This window comes from Dermacentor andersoni, chromosome 4 (assembly GCF_023375885.2).
Source record: "Dermacentor andersoni chromosome 4, qqDerAnde1_hic_scaffold, whole genome shotgun sequence".
Classification (NCBI taxonomy): Eukaryota; Metazoa; Arthropoda; class Arachnida; order Ixodida; family Ixodidae; genus Dermacentor; species Dermacentor andersoni.
The window spans coordinates 28,354,636-28,373,842 of NC_092817.1; the positions used below are offsets into that span (position 1 = coordinate 28,354,636).

Genomic DNA, 19,207 nt, shown 5'->3' on the forward strand with positions numbered 1-19,207 from the left:
ACAGCCCAATACTGAGCTGCTTAGAGAGAAAAATTTATTTACAGAAAGGCAGAGAGGTCGACCTGACCTATAACTTGTTCGGGTCTGCTACTGAGCTGCTTAAACCAGAAATAAGCCTAGTGCCAAATACGCATGGCGATGTGTCTCACCTTAGCCCGAGATTCATGGAATTCAGCATATTCCATTTCAGCGTGCACCGATAAGCGGACTTAAACGGTGGGGTGGGACACGAGGACGGCTCCAGCCATTCGTTCTACAGTGTCTCCCCGAACCGCTTTGCTATTCAAAGCACTCCCGACACAGCCAAATGTTTATATGATGTGCGTCTGCCTTGTAGTCAGGTTTTTAGCCTAAATACTAGTACATTATGTGTAGTATCTTAGGTGCTCATGATAATGGGTTTTAGAAAGTACTGTAGTAACATCACCGGTGGGCAGAGGGTAGAGTACATTTAACTTGCAGCAGAACTGATAGTTGGGCGAGTTGGTACGAATTCATAGTGAAATATTTAGCGCGCACAATTGACAAGCACACAGTGAACAGTATACACGAGCGCTTACTCACAACTGTTTATTTTCGGAAAGATACAGAACACAAGTACCCCAGCTATCAGCACTGAGTATGCGCAACAAGAGTCGTCACTATAAACAGAAACAGATTAAAAACAGATTAAAAACAGATTTTTGACACTGACATTTTGTTTTCAGATAAAAACTAACACGTGAAATTACAGAAGCGTTTCATATCAAAAAGTGTTCTGAAATGTGCATAAGCCAACCATCAGTTGCAATCACTGACAAAGATTTCGCTTTTTTTAAATACTGGTTGAAACATTTTAATCTGTTTTTAATCTGTTTCTGTTTATACTGACGACTCTTGTTGCACATGCTCAGTGCTGATAGCTGGGGTACTTATGTTCTGTATCTTTCCGAAAATAAACAGTTGTGAGTAAGCGCTCGTGTGTACTGTTCACTGTGTCCTTGTCAATTGTGCGCGCTAAATATTTCACTACGAATGTATATATAACTTATTCAAACGTTGGTTCGACGCTCACTTGAAGAATTGTAAAAGAGGTCGAACAGGTATGGCTCACCGTGGAAGCTACGTGTACGTAGTTCATAAAGATCCGGTGTGGGGATATTGACGCACGCCGGCCACAGCAGGCATTTCGCAGAGTTTGCCATTTCTCACCCAGTGAGCCGGGGGCGGCAGAGAACCCGCGCTAGCGGCGTGAGCCGCGACGGAGACCGGTGGCGCTCGTTGACGGCAATGTGTTCACGTGACCGAGGAAGGGAAGCGATAGTGAAAGGGAGGCGTAGTATGAGCAGGCGGGTGGCGCATCGAGTCCCTCGATGGGAAAGGGCGACGACGCGCTCGGACATCGCCGTAGCCCTGCTTTGACGCACAGTTTTGCGCGCCGCGTCACTGTGAAGACGTTCGCTCCACCGTCAGCCACCGCACTGCTTCATCAGGGCGTTTGTGGATCTTTATATCGGCGATGCGTCCGGAGTTAACGCTAATGCCGGTAAGCCCTGCGTCCTCGTGCAGTTTCCGTCTTTCTTTTGTTTTGACTGTACGTATAATTGGTGTGAGAAGATATACTGTAAATTGTTACAGTGGTAAAAAGGTGCATTTCGTTGGTGTTGTTGTTGTTGTTTTCCTTTATTTATTTTGTACGCTGGTGGCGTTGACTTGTAAATATGAACTGCGAATTCACGCGCATTGCGCGAAGTCATTCATCACCACTTTCGCTCCGAAATAAATTTCCTCTGAGCGTTCAAAAACAATAAGGACTGCAGAAATATTGTCAAGCAAGAGACAGAACAAGCGAATAGAGAGGTTTATTTATTTATTTATTTATTTATTTATTTATTTACTTACTCACTAAATAATTAATTATTTATTAATCACCTGCTTTACTCACTCACTCACTTACTTACTTACTTACTTACTTACTTACTTACTTACTTACTTACTTACTTACTTACTTACTTATTTTCAGACTTCGTGTTTGCAGTGATTCTAACTAATATCGTGAACGAGTAAGAACAAGGAATAAAAAAAAATGTTTTCTTTTTTCATGCGCTATACATTTTGGGGACGTCGCTTGTGGCAGCTAGTGTAATTCTGTGGCCTGACTTGGGACGATTTAGCAGGCGAAGATTTTTTTGCTTGACAAATATTACTAAAAAAATATTACTTAAAATATTCGCCATGCAACGTTTAAGCATACGGAGCAAGGGCACCAATGGGGGGGGGGGGGGGGGGGAAGAAAGTCACTTAGCAGAAACATTTCGGCTTGAACAGTTTCAAAACTTCAGTTCTCAAGATGTTTTGCAAGATGCAGGGGCATTCCAGTTACATTCTCAAAAAAAGTCTTGTTTGCGCGCTGCCATAATAGAATATTATAGTATTGTATTTGATGTCTAGAAAACTGTGTTGCTCTGAGGATTCCTCACTGAACGAAAGCAGTTTAGCATTCTACGACTTTAATTAAGGTGTTAGAACATATCGGCCAAAGCGAGCACTTGAGTAGTTTATTAGTACAGTTTAGTGCAGTTATTAGTGCAACCTCACAACACAGCCTGGTATTTGCATTTCGGGCCTCGACTAGAATATGCTTACAGCATAATTGTGTACAGTTTCAAAGGCTACTGCTACAGGCTGCTCGGGAGTCGAACGTTTCCTGAGATCTCGTGGTGCGTAAACTTTTGTGGCTGGGTGTATCTACTAGAGAGAATTGAAATTGAAGCGAATAGATGACAACACCCTTTGTCGACTTTACCGGTTACGTCCATGACGGCTAAGAATTGGAACAATTAGAAGCGACAGAATGGCGTTATTTCGAAAGGCATTTGCTTACTGGAGGGACACCGCTAGCAAACCCTTGACCTTTCGTTTGTTTTTATACAAGAGCATGACAAAGGAAACTCTCTCATTTAGTCCAAAGCTTGCACAAAATGGTGTCGGAACAGTGTGAGGCCTCAGAGCACACCCGGTTAAATGCTATGTTCGCTTCTGCGCGGAACGCTTGGGAGCAGTGCAATCACGACGCGCAAGCGGGCATAGTCACGGGGTGCGTTTTTTTGTTTTTGTTTCGCGTGAATCTGCAGTAACCTGGCAAGCACTAATACTTAATAGACAGAAAGACAGAAACTGTTAATTTGGACGTTTTGCAAACCGCACTGAAACTTTCTAATTGGAATTTCTTTCCTAACTCAATTGTTTCAGAAGTTGGTTAATTAATCTTGACTAATCATTGACTAATTGGAATCTGAACCTGGCAACGTTTAACGTTAGAACGCTATCTAGTGAGGCGAGTCTAGCAGTGTTATTGGAGGAATTAGATGGTAGTAAATGGGATATAATAGGGCTCAGTGAGGTTAGGAGGACAAAAGAAGCATATACAGTGCTAAAAAGCGGGCATGTACTGTGTTACCGGGGCTTAGCGGAGAGACGAGAACTACACTGTAAACGGAAATCACTCCGAGGTGGGAGTATACTGCTTGTCCTCTAGCGACCCCCCGGTTCGGAGTTTATTATGCTCCGTATGATCGGAGTAGAATTTTTACTCCGTACGAGCGGAATTTTTGCGTGGGATTATGGGAGTTTTCTTTCTGTCTTTTCTTTATTTTTTGCTTTGCAATTGACGGAGTTTTTTCGAGGTGCAACGGGAGTATAAAAACAGGCACCGCGTGAGTTTGCGCGAACATGTTTACATGCAGAGGCTGCTGGTCAAACTTCGAAATATGCACACGAGACCGCGTCAAATTCGACGAAACAAGTCAATGAAAGCACATACATAAACATACATACACATTTCAGAAACGCCCAATGCAGAAATTTGAAAGACATCCCACGTACACGCGATACTCAAGAAGCAACGGTGCCAGTATATATAGCCACGATACTGTGTGCCTCGAAACCACCTAGGGAGCAGCTGTGCTGTTTTCAGAATTACGACTCACATGCTCGTTCATAAGAGATCTGCCTCTCTGAAATTAACAGAATACCTTAATCAACACAAAACTGTTAATTCAAAATAGTGAGAGAAAAAAAGCTTATGGCGTAATTTTTCAAAATTATCATGCCATTCTGTGAGTGCTGAAGCGACTTCGCACACTGCCGGCGTTCGCCGCCAAAAAGTAGTGCGTTAGTTACAGTAAGCAAGAAAAATGTAAGTGCATGTGCTGCATAGCAAAATTAAATTTTTGCGATATAGTGGTAGCGTAGCAAGAAATTATTACGTGTGAGCATGACCCGCAGCAGCCGACGTAACACCGAAAAATGCGCAGTCATACATATTATACACCGCACTACTTTCTCTGCGTCCAAGCAATCTGTCTCGGTTGGGAAAAGGAGCTACATCGCTGATCTGTCGAGTGAATCCCTAACTCGGAGCCAGCAGGCGTGCGTCTAAATCAGTGTCTCGGATAGAGCGTAATGTTAATGCAAAAGCGGAAGCAACGACGTGACCAAAACCTATATGCGCGATAACAATTCGATTCACATCGCTCAATAAGAAGCTTTATTTTCAGTACGCATACTTATGTCCTACCGTTTTTCTTCGGGCGAGGATATCCGTTCACAGATACATAAAAACAGTTGCTTGCACTCCGGTCTTTCTCACTGGCAACACAGCACCGCAACGAACTTGGGTTATGCCATTCATGCGCGACTAGCACGGATGTCGTCGCTCGAACAGTGGCTGCTGTTGCCATTGCTACGCGGTCCTTTCAAACACTACACTGGGCGTTGTCAGCATGTACTCAAAAGGACATAGAAGTCGCATTTCACGTACTGAAGAACACAAGACAGGGTGACGCAGCACGATAACACAGCCAGAACGTGAGCCGACATCACGAGCCAGTGAGCAGCTTCGAGGTATACCTAAGCCTTTTTCCGCACTTGAAAACGTGGCTCTTGCAATCATCGTTGTCAGCCAAGTGATCACAGCTAATGTACTTGAAGCTGAGATACAGTGAGCTTCAGGCATGCCTATAACACTTTCTGGAAGGAAATACGGGAAACAAATTGACGAAACGCTGTCACGGAACGACAATTCACACACGTAAACAAACCGTCAGCCATGAGCACTGCCCGCTCCGCCGAACGCGCCCGGTCGCTGGCGAGGCGCACAGCCTCATGGGAAGCGCCACGTGACCAACCTGTATCGGCGGAGGGGAGATTTTTTAAAACTCTCTGTCGGAGTTTCACGGGAGAACAAGATTTTTAAGCGGAGTAAAATCGCGTAATGTCGCCTTAATACTCCCGCAGCTAGCCAGCGGAGTGAAACGAGGGAATGGCGCTGTTTTGCTCCCATACATCGCAGTAAATATTTGAGGAGGGGAGGTTTTAGGGCACATCATCTCTTAAAAACTCCCAGGTGGGTTTATTTTCGTTTACAGTGTAGGAGTCGGATTCCTGATCAATAAGGAAATAGCTGGTAACATACAGGAATTCTATAGCATTAATGAGAGGGTGGCATGTCTTGTTGTGAAACTTAATAAGAGGTACAAAATGAAGGTTGTACAGGTCTACGCTCCTACATCTAGTCATGATGACCAGGAAGTCGAAAGCTTTTATAAAGACGTAGAATCGGCGATGGGTAAAGTCAAAACAAAATACACTATACTGATGGGTGACTTCAATGCCAGGGTAGGCAAGAAGCAGGCTGGAGACAAGTCAGTGGGGGAATATGGCATAGGCTCTAGGAATAGCAGAGGAGAATTATTAGTAGAGTTTGCAGAACAGAATAATATGCGGATAATGAATACCTTTTTCCGCAAGCGGGTTAGCCGAAAGTGGACGTGGAGGAGCCCCAATGGTGAGACTAGAAATGAAATCGACTTCATACTCTGCGCGAACCCTGGCATCATTCAAGATGTAGACATGCTCGGCAAGGTACGCTGCAGTGACCACAGGATGGTAAGAACTCGAATTAGCCTAGACTTGAGGAGGGAACGAAAGAAACTGGTACACAAGAAGCCAATCAATGAGTTAGCGGTAAGAGGGAAACTAGAGGAATTCCGGATCAAACTACAGAACAGGTATTCGGTTTTAACTCAGGAAGAGGACCTTAGTGTTGAAGCAATGAACGACAATCTCATGGGCATCATTAAGGAGTGCGCAATAGAAGTCGGTGGTAACGCCGTTAGACAGGAAACCAGTAAGCTATCGCAGGAGACGAAAGATCTGATCAAGAAACGCCAATGTATGAAAGCCTCTAATCCTACAGCTAGAATAGAACTGGCAGAACTTTCTAAGTTAATCAACAAGCGTAAGACAGCGGACATCAGGAACTATAATATGGATAGAATTGAACAGGCTCTCAGGAACGGAGGAAGCCTAAAAACAGTGAAGAAGAAACTAGGAATAGGCAAGAATCAGATGTGTGCGTTAAGAGACAAAGCCGGCAATATCGTTACTAATATGGATGAGATAGTTCAAGTGGCTGAGGAGTTCTATAGAGATTTATACAGTACCAGCGGCACCCACGACGATAGTGGAAGAGAGAATAGCCTAGAGGAATTCGAAATCCCACAGGTAACGCCAGAAGAAGTAAAGAAAGCCTTAGGAGCTATGCAAAGGGGGAAGGCAGCTGGGGAGGATCAGGTAACAGCAGATTTGTTGAAGGATGGTGGTCAGATTGTTCTAGAGAAACTGGCCACCCTGTATACGCAATGCCTCATAACCTCGAGCGTACCGGAATCTTGGAAGAACGCTAACATAATCCTAATCCATAAGAAAGGGGACGCCAAAGACTTGAAAAATTATAGACCGATCAGCTTACTGTCCGTTGCCTACAAAGTATTTACTAAGGTAATCGCAAATAGAATCAGGAACACCTTAGACTTCTGTCAACCAAAGGACCAGGCAGGATTCCGTAAAGGCTACTCAACAATAGACCATATTCACACTATCAATCAAGTGATAGAGAAATGTGCAGAATATAACCAACCCTTATATATAGCTTTCATTGATTACGAGAAAGCGTTTGATTCAGTCGAAACCTCAGCAGTCATGGAGGCATTACGGAATCAGGGTGTAGATGAGCCATATGTAAAAATACTGGAAGATATCTATAGCGGCTCCACAGCCACCGTAGTCCTCCACAAAGAAAGCAACAAAATCCCTATAAAGAAAGGCGTCAGACAGGGAGATACGATATCTCCAATGTTATTCACAGCATGTTTACAGGAGGTATTCAGAGGCCTGGAGTGGGAAGAATTGGGGATAAAAGTTGATGGAGAATACCTTAGCAACTTGCGATTCGCTGATGATATTGCCTTGCTTAGTAACTCAGGAGACCAATTGCAATGCATGCTCACTGACCTGGAGAGACAAAGCAGAAGGGTGGGTCTGAAAATTAATCTGCAGAAAACTAAAGTACTGTTTAACAGTCTCGGAAGAGAACAGCAGTTTACGATAGGTAGCGAAACACTGGAAGTGGTAAGGGAATACATCTACTTAGGGCAGGTAGTGACCACGGATCCGGATCATGAGACTGAAATAACCAGAAGAATAAGAATGGGTTGGGGTGCGTTTGGCAGGCATTCTCAAATCATGAACAGTAGGTTGCCACTATCCCTCAAAAGGAAAGTGTACAACAGCTGTGTGTTACCAGTACTCACATATGGGGCAGAAACCTGGAGGCTTACGAAAAGAGTTCTGCTGAAATTGAGGACGACGCAACGAGCTATGGAAAGAAGAATGATGGGTGTAACGTTAAGGGATAAGAAAAGAGCAGATTGGGTGAGGCAACAAACGCGGGTAAACGACATCTTAGTTGAAATCAAGAAAAAGAAATGGGCATGGGCCGGACATGTAATGAGGAGGGAAGATAACCGATGGTCACTAAGAGCTACGGATTGGATTCCAAGGGAAGGGAAGCGTAGCAGGGGGCGGCAGAAAGTTAGGTGGGCAGATGACATTAAGACGTTTGCAGGGACAACATGGCCACAATTAGTACATGACCGGGGTAGTTGGAGAAGTATGGGAGAGGCCTTTGCCCTGCAGTGGGCTGATGATGATGATGATGAATCATCTAGTTAAGCAAAATACAACAAATAGCATGGCACACTACATACAAACGTGAGCAACATGTATTTGGTCGCATTTTCTTAGACTGCATCGGCATATTTTTAAACTCTGGCTAAAGTTATCTGAAAGTCCATGTATATATATATATATATATATGACGGTCACGGCCACCCTTGTGGCTTACACATTGACTTCGTCATTGACTGCGATAATTATTTATTGTTATTAGCACGACAAAATTTATATCTCCTTTATAAAATTAACCGAAGATTACGATACACCCTAATGCAATATTTGAGTGCAGCTCTATCCGTGTTTTGATTTCGCGATGGCGCGGACAATCTGCACCATGCGCCACATCGCAAACGGAGCTAAGAGTGGCGTGACTGCCTCGCTAATCGGGAGATCGCGAGAGGCAGCGCGTGAGTGACACGCGGGTGGAACTCACAGCTTCCGCCGCAGACATAACTCGGCTCATGGAGCACTTCGTTTCCATATATGACGTCGGTGGACGGGCTCGCCGCATGCCACTGGTGAACAGATTACGGCGCGCTACTTTGGCGCCATCTCGTAGCGGTCGTCGCCGCAGAGTCAAGCGGCACTGCGCTTTCCTTCTCACGCTTTCGTCATACGCAGTTCCTCCGCCGTCTGCTTCATAGTAATGCTGCACCCTCCTCCTGCGCTTTCATCCTCGCGCTCTCTTCGCTATTGCAGTCTTTTATCCCCGCTGCACTCCGCGCTCGCTCTTTCATCCTTCGCTGTGCTCGTTCGCTAGGTTACGCCGAGCGACGACGCCGACGAATGCCGGCGCTAAACGCAGGAGTGGGTGCCTAAGAGCTGCGCCCTACTAGAATAACAGGTGTATTTCTGTGGTCGAATAGACATTATGGCGAGGCCGAGAGCGCCAGCCCGGTCGTATCTGTGACGGTTACTTGCTAGCCCATTTCTCCCAGATGCGGCGCTAATTCAGCTTCCACTACGTCTAAACCCAGAGCGATAAACAAGCTGCTGCTTTTATACGACTGTCAACATCCTTAGCTGTACATGCGCATTTATGCTTGCGTCGGCGCGTTGCGCGCGTCCTTTCGCAGGTAGTATTACTATGTTTATCATCATCATGGTCCATTGAATTTATTCCTTAAAGAGTATTTATTTATTTATTCATTTATTTATTTATTCACTCATTTCCCACCAATGATTGGATGCTGCAAGCGCAAACATCATATTCGTTTTGCCGTCGTCAGGGCTGTCACCACCGTGCTGCCATCTCTATCAGGTGATCGTTGTGTTCGTCAAGCCGCTATCATTCTGCTTCGTCGTCGCCGTGCAAATGTCAGTGTCTTCCTTCATGGCCATTGTGCCGTAGTCGTCGTGCCATCGTCGATGTGCTATTATTGTCGTCGTCACTGAATTGTAGCTACCAGTGTTTTGCGTGGTATTTAAGGTTTGAGTGGCCCTCTATATTTCCATGTTATCACTTCCTAAAGCTTCCATTCAATAGCATACAGTGCTAAGCACGCGCATTGTTCTCTTTTTGACGGCGACTTACTGCGATCCTTCTCACCTTATGCGGCTGCGTCGAATGGGGGGCCAACTTGAAGGTCTTTATTTAGTGGCATTTCTTCAAGCCCACTCCAGTGCTTTCTGTTCACCTTGTTGGTGAGGCCTATTCATATTGGTCACTGGAGCGCAATTATAGAACACATACAAGCGCACACTGTTCGTCTTTTTATTGCACATCGAAGCAATGGAGCATCTGGCGCTTCTACGATTCGCCAGCGTCTGCTTACGTACATTTAATTAAAGAAAAGCAGCTACACGATACAAGTGCTTTCACTTTTCTGGTTTGTGTTTAGGTGCGTGTTTATTTCGGTGCTCTAACGAAGGATCGACATTTGGGCGAGTTGGTACTGGTTGAACATTTTGAAGGGGCAGCGCGAAAAAACGAAGACAGAAGGCAGGAACACACAGGACAGCGCTGAACTCACAACTAACTTTATTCGAAGGCATACACACACTTATGTACACAACCCATAGCCACGTGCTCTCCCATCCATGGCGTCAGTATCAGTGCGCAGGCAAAAAAAAAAAAAAAAAAAACATGCAAACCCATTTAATCTAATGCTACGCTATGAGGCGGCTTAAATATTCAAATTCACTATCATGCAAATATAACGATGGCATGCTTACACAACGCGACCCTTTTTTTCTGATATGGAATGCCTCAATAATCTCCCTCGTAGTCTGATTTTTATGCGCGGAAAGTATTGTGGTGTTTTTATATATAGCATGGGTGCACTCCAATATATAAAAACACCACAATACTTTCCGCGCATAAAAATCAGACTACGAGGGAGATTATTGAGGCATTCCATATCAGAAAAAAAGGGTCGCGTTGTGTAAGCATGCCATCGTTATATTCGCATGATAGTGAATTTGAATATTTAAGCCGCCTCATAGCGTAGCATTAGATTAAATGGGTTTGCATGTTTTTTTTTTTTTTTTTTTTTTTTTTTTTTTTTCCTGCGCACTGATACTGACGCCATGGATGGGAGAGCACGTGGCTATGGGTTGTGTACATAAGTGTGTGTATGCCTTCGAATAAAGTTAGTTGTGAGTTCAGCGCTGTCCTGTGTGTTCCTGCCTTCTGTCTTCGTTTTTTCGCACTGCCCCTTCAAAAAGTGCTCTAACGACTCTTTTTTTTTTTTCAAAGTGTCGTGCCCTAGTTTCACTGTCTTCTTTGTTCAATCGCAGAATGCTCACTTCAGAACTCAATCGCTGTGCACTTTCAGTGTCGCTACTTCGCAAAAGGGGCTTTTATGTTTCTTCTTTCACAATGCTTTTAATCCCTTCATGCTTTCTATCGTCGCAGCACCCTAACGTCTGTTAATGTGCTATTTAGCTTTTGTTCAATCTGATTATACAAACAATATAAATAAATTGCACTCTAAAGCGGTTCTTGTCAATGAATGAGAATTCATTACCTAGATTTCAACTATACATCCTACAGGGAGGGTCGGTTTACTGTTGAATAAATAAATAAATAAATAAATAAATAAATAAATAAATCAGTTAATGAGTGAATCACTAAATAAATAAATATTTACTAGTTACACAACAGCAGTGATACACAGGGGAATATGCAGAAGCAGTTCTCGTGGTTACAAACACCAGCGAAACGTCCTACGTTATCAATGTACAAAATTATTGTAGCGAAAATATAATAACGCTCAAAATAAATATGTTAGAAGTAATAAAAACAGGATAAAAAGTGTCAGTGTTCAGGGCGCAAATCATTACGCACACACTTAACAATATTAATGGAGTCCAACAATTAAACATTGAATAAAACATGGAATAAAACATTATTAGTTAAATGTATTACCAGCTTTAATTTCTTTCAATCCACGTCTAAGGTTATTGCATAATAAAAGAGGAAAAACAATGCTCATTGTTCCATAATTGCTATAAGCCTTAGGCAGCAAAACGCCATTACCGGTCGGAAATCCAGTTCTATAGCAATTATATAATTGAAAGCCGGTAAAATGTCAATTTAAGTGTGCAATAAAAAAAAATTCGAAAGAAAACACACGCGTGGATACGGTACATTTTAGCTCAGACACCAGCAAATTGTTTAGCTAGACGAAAATGATTGCCAAGCGTGTTGCAACAAGCTATGGTCGCCTACAAGTTTCTGCGCGCTATACTTTTAAGCATCGGTTCCTTGACATCATGTCTGTTTGCGCACGGTGTATGCCGAACAGCGTATGTGTACGCAAGCGCGTTTTGAGTGCGGTAGCACATATCTCGCTGATCACTCAACTTCAGTTTTAGTTTCTTTCTTGAGAGAACGACAAAATTTCACCATAGCCTCTTCGGCAAATCCTCTGGATCTCTGCAGACTCGTATGACGTATAGCGAGAAAACGATCTCTCATTGCGAAATCCCTGCCTTAAACGCTTGTTAAAATATATCTGCGGACCGACAAACACATACGACAGGATGGGCACCTGTGCTGCTCTGTTTATTTTCTCTGAAGTATGACTAAAGAATTTTAGTTTCTTTGCTAAAGGCACTGATTCGCTGTCACTTTGTAAGTGAACCGTTTTACTCCGCAAGAAAGGCTTTCGAGAATTTTGTCTGTCAGTTATACAGAGAGCCATCCGAAGAGACTACGTTGTTCGCTACGCTCATGATATTGTGTGTTATTACTTGGAGGTGCAAAAAATGTGGGCAGGAAAAAGAGTAAGCAGACTTCAACGATTTCTTTGGATCGGAACTTGTTTACTGCGACGGCAGGGTGCTGTCAAAGGAGACGACACTATCTTCTTAAGAACGACTTCTTTGCGAAGCACTAGTTCTCGTGCGCTTTGGTATTGCTTGTTCTGGCCTTCGAAATAGGTACTTGGCCAGACGGCACCGCGCTAAAGATTCAGGCAACCCGCCAAGTTCCACGCAAGTTACCGAGCGTCCAACTCTGCGATGTAGCGCCAAGATATGAACACCCTGACCTTTCCTGTGATCTTGTAAACGACTAAGCAAATGCTTATTCCCTGTGACACAAATCTTAGAATGCGTAAAAGTTGAAACACTACTTGTTACAGTTTTACTTTTGTTGGCTCACAATTCTATGTATTTGTAATTTTTGATGTCGTACAGCGAACACTAAAAAACGACTTCGAAAACGTTCCAGTCAGTATCAATTACATAAATGATGTTACTATATACATACAAATACTTGGCATATAACTTTTCTTCTTCTCCTTTTTTGATTTTTGACGTGAAAATATCAAGTGGCCCATTGAGCGAAAATGCCGGCGTCCGTAGCATGGAAACGGCACCTAAATTCCCAGTGGCTGCGACGCCACTTCACTTGCGCACCTCTACGGTTCAGGGCGGGCTAAAGGGTAACCCGCTGCTACGCCACGTGTTGCGTGAGGGGAGAGAGCATCACCGCGACGCTACGTCACCCTCCCTCTCACTCTAGGAAACCTGTGTTATCCGCGCATTCCTTGCCCCCGCAAGCTTTCAACCTGCGTTACAACTTCGCCTCGGTAACCGCTATAAAGAAACGAATGTATAAAAAAACAGAATAAATTCGAAATGAAAAACGTTGGTGGTAGTGGGTATCGAACCTACGACCCCGCATTAAGAAGCCGAGTGTCCTACCCAATGGGCTAAACCAGCGCGATGCAGGCCTGTGGACTCTGCTTCATCAAATAATGCCACTTGGACCGCAATTCCCATTGTCAAGCCCGCCGTGACGAAAGCGGTGACGTCAAAATCACCGCGGCTTACTCGGGTGCATCCCCATTACATTCTATGGCGGTCGGGCACGGTAGCATGACGTCACGGATCGAAGTGCGCCGGCCTTTCGCTGTCTAGGAAACGTTGGCCAAGCGTCTCAACGCGCTCACTTGCCTGCGAGGAGTTCGTAACTCGAAATACCACTGAGCGGCGCTAAAAAAACTAAAATTAAGCTATGGGGTTCTGCGTGCAAGAACCACTTTCTGATTATGAGGCACGTCGTAGTGGGGGACTCCGGAAATTTCGACCCCCTAGGGTTCTTTAATGTGCACCTAAATCTAAGTAGACGGTTGTTTTCGCATTTCGCCCCCATCGAAATGCGGCCGCCGTGGCCGGAATTCGATCCCGTGACCTCGTGCTTAGCAGCCCAACACCATAGCCACTAAGCAACCACGGATGGTCTCAGCGGCGTTCAATTGGGCATTAATACGTTCGCATTCACAAATCATAAGAATTGCCTAGGTGTCCTCGGACATTTTTTTCTTTGCTGCATTCAGAAACTGGCCCTACCACCGCTTTATTTTTGTTATTTTTTGTTAACACGTGTTTAGAAAAAGTTTACTTTAACAAGAGACGATATGAACACTGAGTCATAATCACCGCACAATTCCACCAGGACGATAACATATACAAAGTACGAAGCGTTGTATACACGGCAGGTTTTCAAAGGAGTGTCCGAGTCCTCGCTCACTAATATATAATTACGTAGATCCACGAAAACGCACAGTTACACACGAACTAATTGTCACATATTTAAGATGATTTTCAATATATACAGTGTACACAATGGTTATGTACAATGATGATGTGACAGAAACACTTTAAATAATTTTGTAGTAATGCTATGAGATGTTTGTATACAAACATGATCATGTATACGAGAGCACGCGCACACAGAAATCACGGGCACCCACATTCTATGCACATTCAATGAACACTTTTGGTGGCTTTGCTACAAGAACCAGGCTACAGGCTAGCCTTCGGAGGGCAAGAATAATTTATTGTTCATGGCAGTTTCATTGAAATCGTCAGAGCAAACTCACTTTCACGTGCCCAAGATTAGGATTGGCTTTTGGCCTTTAGTGAATGTCCGTGCTTGAGAGAAATTGATTGACATATTTCATCTGTTGTCTCTCGTTTCAGAAGGACGGTTCTGACAAAACGTGAAGCTATAGGCATCAACGTTCCTTTTTTTTTCCCGCAATGGATACGTACAATTATTCCTTCGATAACAGCTCCTCAAGCAAGCAGGAGGTACGTGTTCCCTTCTTGGTCATAACGCGAAGCGGCAGTTGTGTTGCACGTGCTTTACTTTCTCACAGCAATGAAACAAGAGGGATTATATGGTGCATGTTCATAGATGTCTTGCACTGCGTTTAACACGGAGGAATAAAAGGTAGGGATGACACAGGCACGAAACTACACAAGTTGCCTCTCCAATACTTTGCGCGGGTACTGTACTTCTCTTTCGTTGTTTTCTTGAGCACACTACGGGAGCCCAAAATAAAAATTCACTCTTCTGAAACACCTTTCGTCCAAACTTCCTCTGCTTATAACTGTACTTTTTGTCATTGTTGTTTTGCGTATCGTTGGATTAACTAGTTCATGGGCAAATAAGATGCTCTTCCGGCTAAATAATGCTACTGCGTCAGAAAATGTTGACTTGCTCGCTGGAAGCTTCTACAAATTCCCAGACCATTTCATAATCCGTTTTTAAACTTAGGATTTCTAACTTTTTAAACTTTGTGGCTCATCGAAGAGCCACAAAATGTGAAGGCCGCGCGGTGTCATGAACAGAAATATGTAATGGGGCCGAATTCAGTAGTGAAGCTTCTCTCCTTTCATTTCAGGGAGGCAATAAAAAAATATCCCAGGTAAATTTTGCTCATGCAATGGAGAACTAGTGTCATACATACTAAACGTGTGTGCCCTGCCTCAGATTAGCTATTCGTGTGTTGCCACGCTGGAATGAAACGAAGCGTTTTATTTTTCCTTTCCACTTTTGCCGGCGTGCACGATCTGTTTGGCTCACCTACAGGCGCTCATGTTTACGGTTAGAGCTCATTTGAGGCCCGATTACGCGGCCTCCATCCCGCATTTCAAATGCGGGTAATTAAGCACGAGAGACACTCTGCATTGCTTTTCGGTGTTCGCGTTGCATTAGAGAATAATTGTACGTATGCGTAAAGCTCGACAGAAATGATACTTCTGCCTTTCATAGATCACTACTGTTGTTGCTTCTTTACATGATGGGTTGTAACCGCTTTGAGGAAATGGCAATAACACAGGGAAATGCAGATACAATGGCAATACTCACACACAAGCGTTAGCTAACATAGTTCTCTGCGAATCCTGCCGGCCTTTTCTTACCGCGGCTGTTTCTGCGTCTCGCCAAATAGCCCGCAAACAGAAAAACTTGGATTACGGTCAAACTTCGCCTTTCAGTGAGGAACGCGACAGATTTCAACTATCCCTGACTGCTTGTCACGTTTCCCGGCAACCGCATGTTTCTTGCGGGTGCGCGGAGGCAAGCGCGGTGGTGTTGTCGCGAGGAAACGAGCGGGCCACGCCGTTCGCAAAAGGTGTTTGTGTTTGAGTTCCCGCGTAACAGAATTGTTTTATAGTATATTCAAACTCCAACGCTATCATATCTGCAGATTGTGTTCAGGTGGTACTTTACGATTTTTCTGCGCATTTCACTTTGAGGAGTTCAATTAGTTGAGTAACGCATCTGCGCCACGCGAAGGGCTTGCGTGGTTGTGGTGCGGAATGACTTTTCGCTAAGCGACGGCCGACGCCGACATCGGATATCTTGCGACAGGGGCCCGTAACGCTAGTGCGTTAAAATGAAAGCATTACGCGTCCGATGGTGGGATCGGCATCCCACAACAGCCCGGTGGCCTAACCGAGAGGGCGCAACCGTACGCATACATTTCCGGTGCCGAAGCAAAGCAGCTCTTTGAGAAGGTTGGCACGTGCGTCGCCCTTCCATGCCAGCTTTCGTTAGGCCGGATACGCAGGAATAAAGTGAGCGAATAGTAGCCAACGTTGCCAGTGTCTTTTACGACGCAGTTCTCTCTCCGTGCATCTCTCCTCGCCATTCTTCCGTCGTCAAACGTCGCCTTCGTGACGTCACTGCGTCGATGTCCCACATTGTGCATTTCCGTGAACTGTTGTTTACATTTCGGCATAGCTTGTGCGTGGGCAGACGTGAAGATATCATAACAATGCAGTTGTGACCCGTGCAACGCATAAACAGAAACTTTGTACGAGGTCACACGTTGCATAGGATGGCGATAAAAACAGGTGTACGCATCGCACTTAGTTTTTGAGCATTAAATTAGCCGCTTCGCACACGGTCCAACATGTGGGTTGAATCTGGGCTCAAATGTGACATATTACTTCGCATATTGTTTTAATAAAGTATGTTTTTCTAGACCTACGTACTCATTTGTGGACATGATGGGACACGTCGCAGAACGTGACATGAACTTGACGAGCAGACTTATAACAGATGTATTCCATGAAAACCTTGTATCTACATTAACTAGCAGTCACATTAAAACTCAGCCATCAAATGTAGCGGCAAAGACCCTCCAGAGAGCATTAGTCAACCTTAACGTGAAGTTGCGCACCCTCATTATAGTCGTGCTGACTTCATGAGAAGTTTTTGGAAGTGTGTCGTAAATATTCTTCCCCCATTTTAATGTCAGCTTAAAAAAACAATGAAACTTCACAGCAACCGCAGTGTTGTTTTAATATGTTTTATTGGCACTGAATCGCTATTTGCGGTTCTTATTGTATCAGGTAGTGTGATCGCACTAGCAGCCTCTGCTGAAGAAAATTTTAAATTGTTTTAACCTAAAACGACAGAAAGCTGGGCGAGTTGGTAAGGCTTCATTATTTGAAGAAGCAGTTGTAAAAAGAAAGGAACCGTGGACCCAATAGGTACAAAAGGGGCACACAAATGCCGCCTATCAATAGAAATGTTGCCCTGTTACGAAAAAAGACGGAAAGAACAAACACGCACTATCTTCATCGTGGTTTTCTTAAGCTTGCCTAAATAGAGCATAATCTTAACATTTTTAAAGCAACATGGGCGTTTTGTGTGTGTATATAGAGAATAACGTGCAATCATCCGAAAATTATCCTTCCAAGAACGCTAGATGTTGGCAAAGAATGCGAAAGAAAACAGTGACCATGGCTCAGGCCCAACAATCTACGTCACAGTAGGGGAACACTCTGCATTTACTGGGAGTTTTGCGCTGTGCCTTGTTGTCTACAAAAGCATCGTTACTGTAAAGCGGCCAAATACAAGGGCGGCGTCTATCTTAACACAGCATATGCTTCAGCTTTGTCCCATTTCTTTAACACATTTAGAAGTCGGCATGAAAGACAAGGAACGCGCGCAAATATAAGTTACCGGTAACGGAATCGACTATTTTACGTAGGATTCTGCGTTCTGTCTAAACATATATGACATTATCACATATATACACTGAGCACCAAAACCGCACCCAAGTATATACAGACACGGATCGTCAATTTATCAGTTTTGCCGCAGCATTCATGATTGAAGTTTACAGGGAACAAACAGCACACAAATTGACTCACAGCACGCCATCAACCACTGTCGAATTTCATGCGATTCTCTCTGCTATAAAATTTTGTTCACAACGACAACTACGATAATGGATAGTTCTAAGCGATTCTCAAGCGTCACTAGCCTTCATAAGAAACTTGAGCTTTTCCTCAGCTAATGATTCTTTAGTATACGAGATACAAGGGACGTTCCGAAATGAAGTTTCGTCATTTATTTTCATACGGAAACTTTATTGCAAAAAAAAGTACACAATGGCATCATGAACTACACACCTTACACTGTCCACATAGTCGCCACCGACATTGAGACATTTGTCGTAGCGTGCAGTCAGTTTGAAGAAACCATTCTGGTAAAACTCGGTGCCCTGCGATGCAAGGTCTGAGACACAACTTCTTCACCACAGACGATCTGTAGGTGTTCATGGATGACGGACACACTATAGTCCTACGTGCCCATTCATACATTAACTAGCAGTCACGTTAAAACTCAGCCATCAAATGTAGCAGCAAAAACCCTCCAGAGAGCATTAGTCAACATTAACCCATTCATACCGCATAACAGTCCGCACTTCCACTGGCGACCACCTTGTCAGCACACGTCTACCTGTCATCGTGATTGTTACTCGAATAACCACGGGCCCGCCGGTCTGCTGCTAATCCCTCTCTTTCGGCGCTCCGTGCATGCGTTATTCCTCCGCCACTTACTCTCCTTCCGTTGTTAAACCAGCGACGAGTGTGAATTCTTATGGCGACTGTTTGTTTCACCTGGGGCACCATGTTCTCTTTAAAAAAGAGACGAAACTTACTTTCAGAACGTCCCTCGTACAAATAGCTTACACCATTGCGAAAGAGGCACAGCATGATATAATACTCTAGCGGGTTGCTAGTCATTGTGTAATTGCGAAGAATGACGCAGTAGGTGCTTTAGCACGCCAGGCTCAGAAGAAAGGGGATATTTCGCTCCTTGATTTGTCAAAAAGGGATGCTTGTTGCGCTCTTAACAAAATCTGTCCCCTACTTACAAGATAGACTGCGTTTATTAACGGGGCACAACGTTGAGTATGATTCAAGATAGATCCGCTTATGAAGTTCGCCACACCGCTATAAAAACAATAATAAGTAGATTACGACTCCTTACAGCCTTCGGAAAACCTAATAGCCCAATTGTTCTTGTGAAAAATCCTATATGAAGATATGGCGCACCTTCTCTTACATTGTAACAAATACTCAACCTACCTATCAGGAAAAGTGCGTA

General features: G+C 44.1%; 1 protein-coding gene across 1 annotated transcript in view; it reads left to right on the plus strand.

The window, feature by feature from the left end:
* The first annotated feature begins 1,351 nt into the window (after positions 1–1,351).
* Positions 1,352–19,207, plus strand: part of LOC126536617 (gastrin/cholecystokinin type B receptor-like) — a 34,895-nt gene continuing 17,039 nt past the window's right edge. Inside the window, exons 1-2 of the mRNA XM_055073536.1 lie at positions 1,352–1,525; positions 14,494–14,604. Of these exons, the coding sequence (XP_054929511.1) occupies positions 14,554–14,604 (51 nt within the window). The 5' untranslated portion in view covers positions 1,352–1,525; positions 14,494–14,553. The remainder of the gene's footprint in view (positions 1,526–14,493; positions 14,605–19,207) is intronic.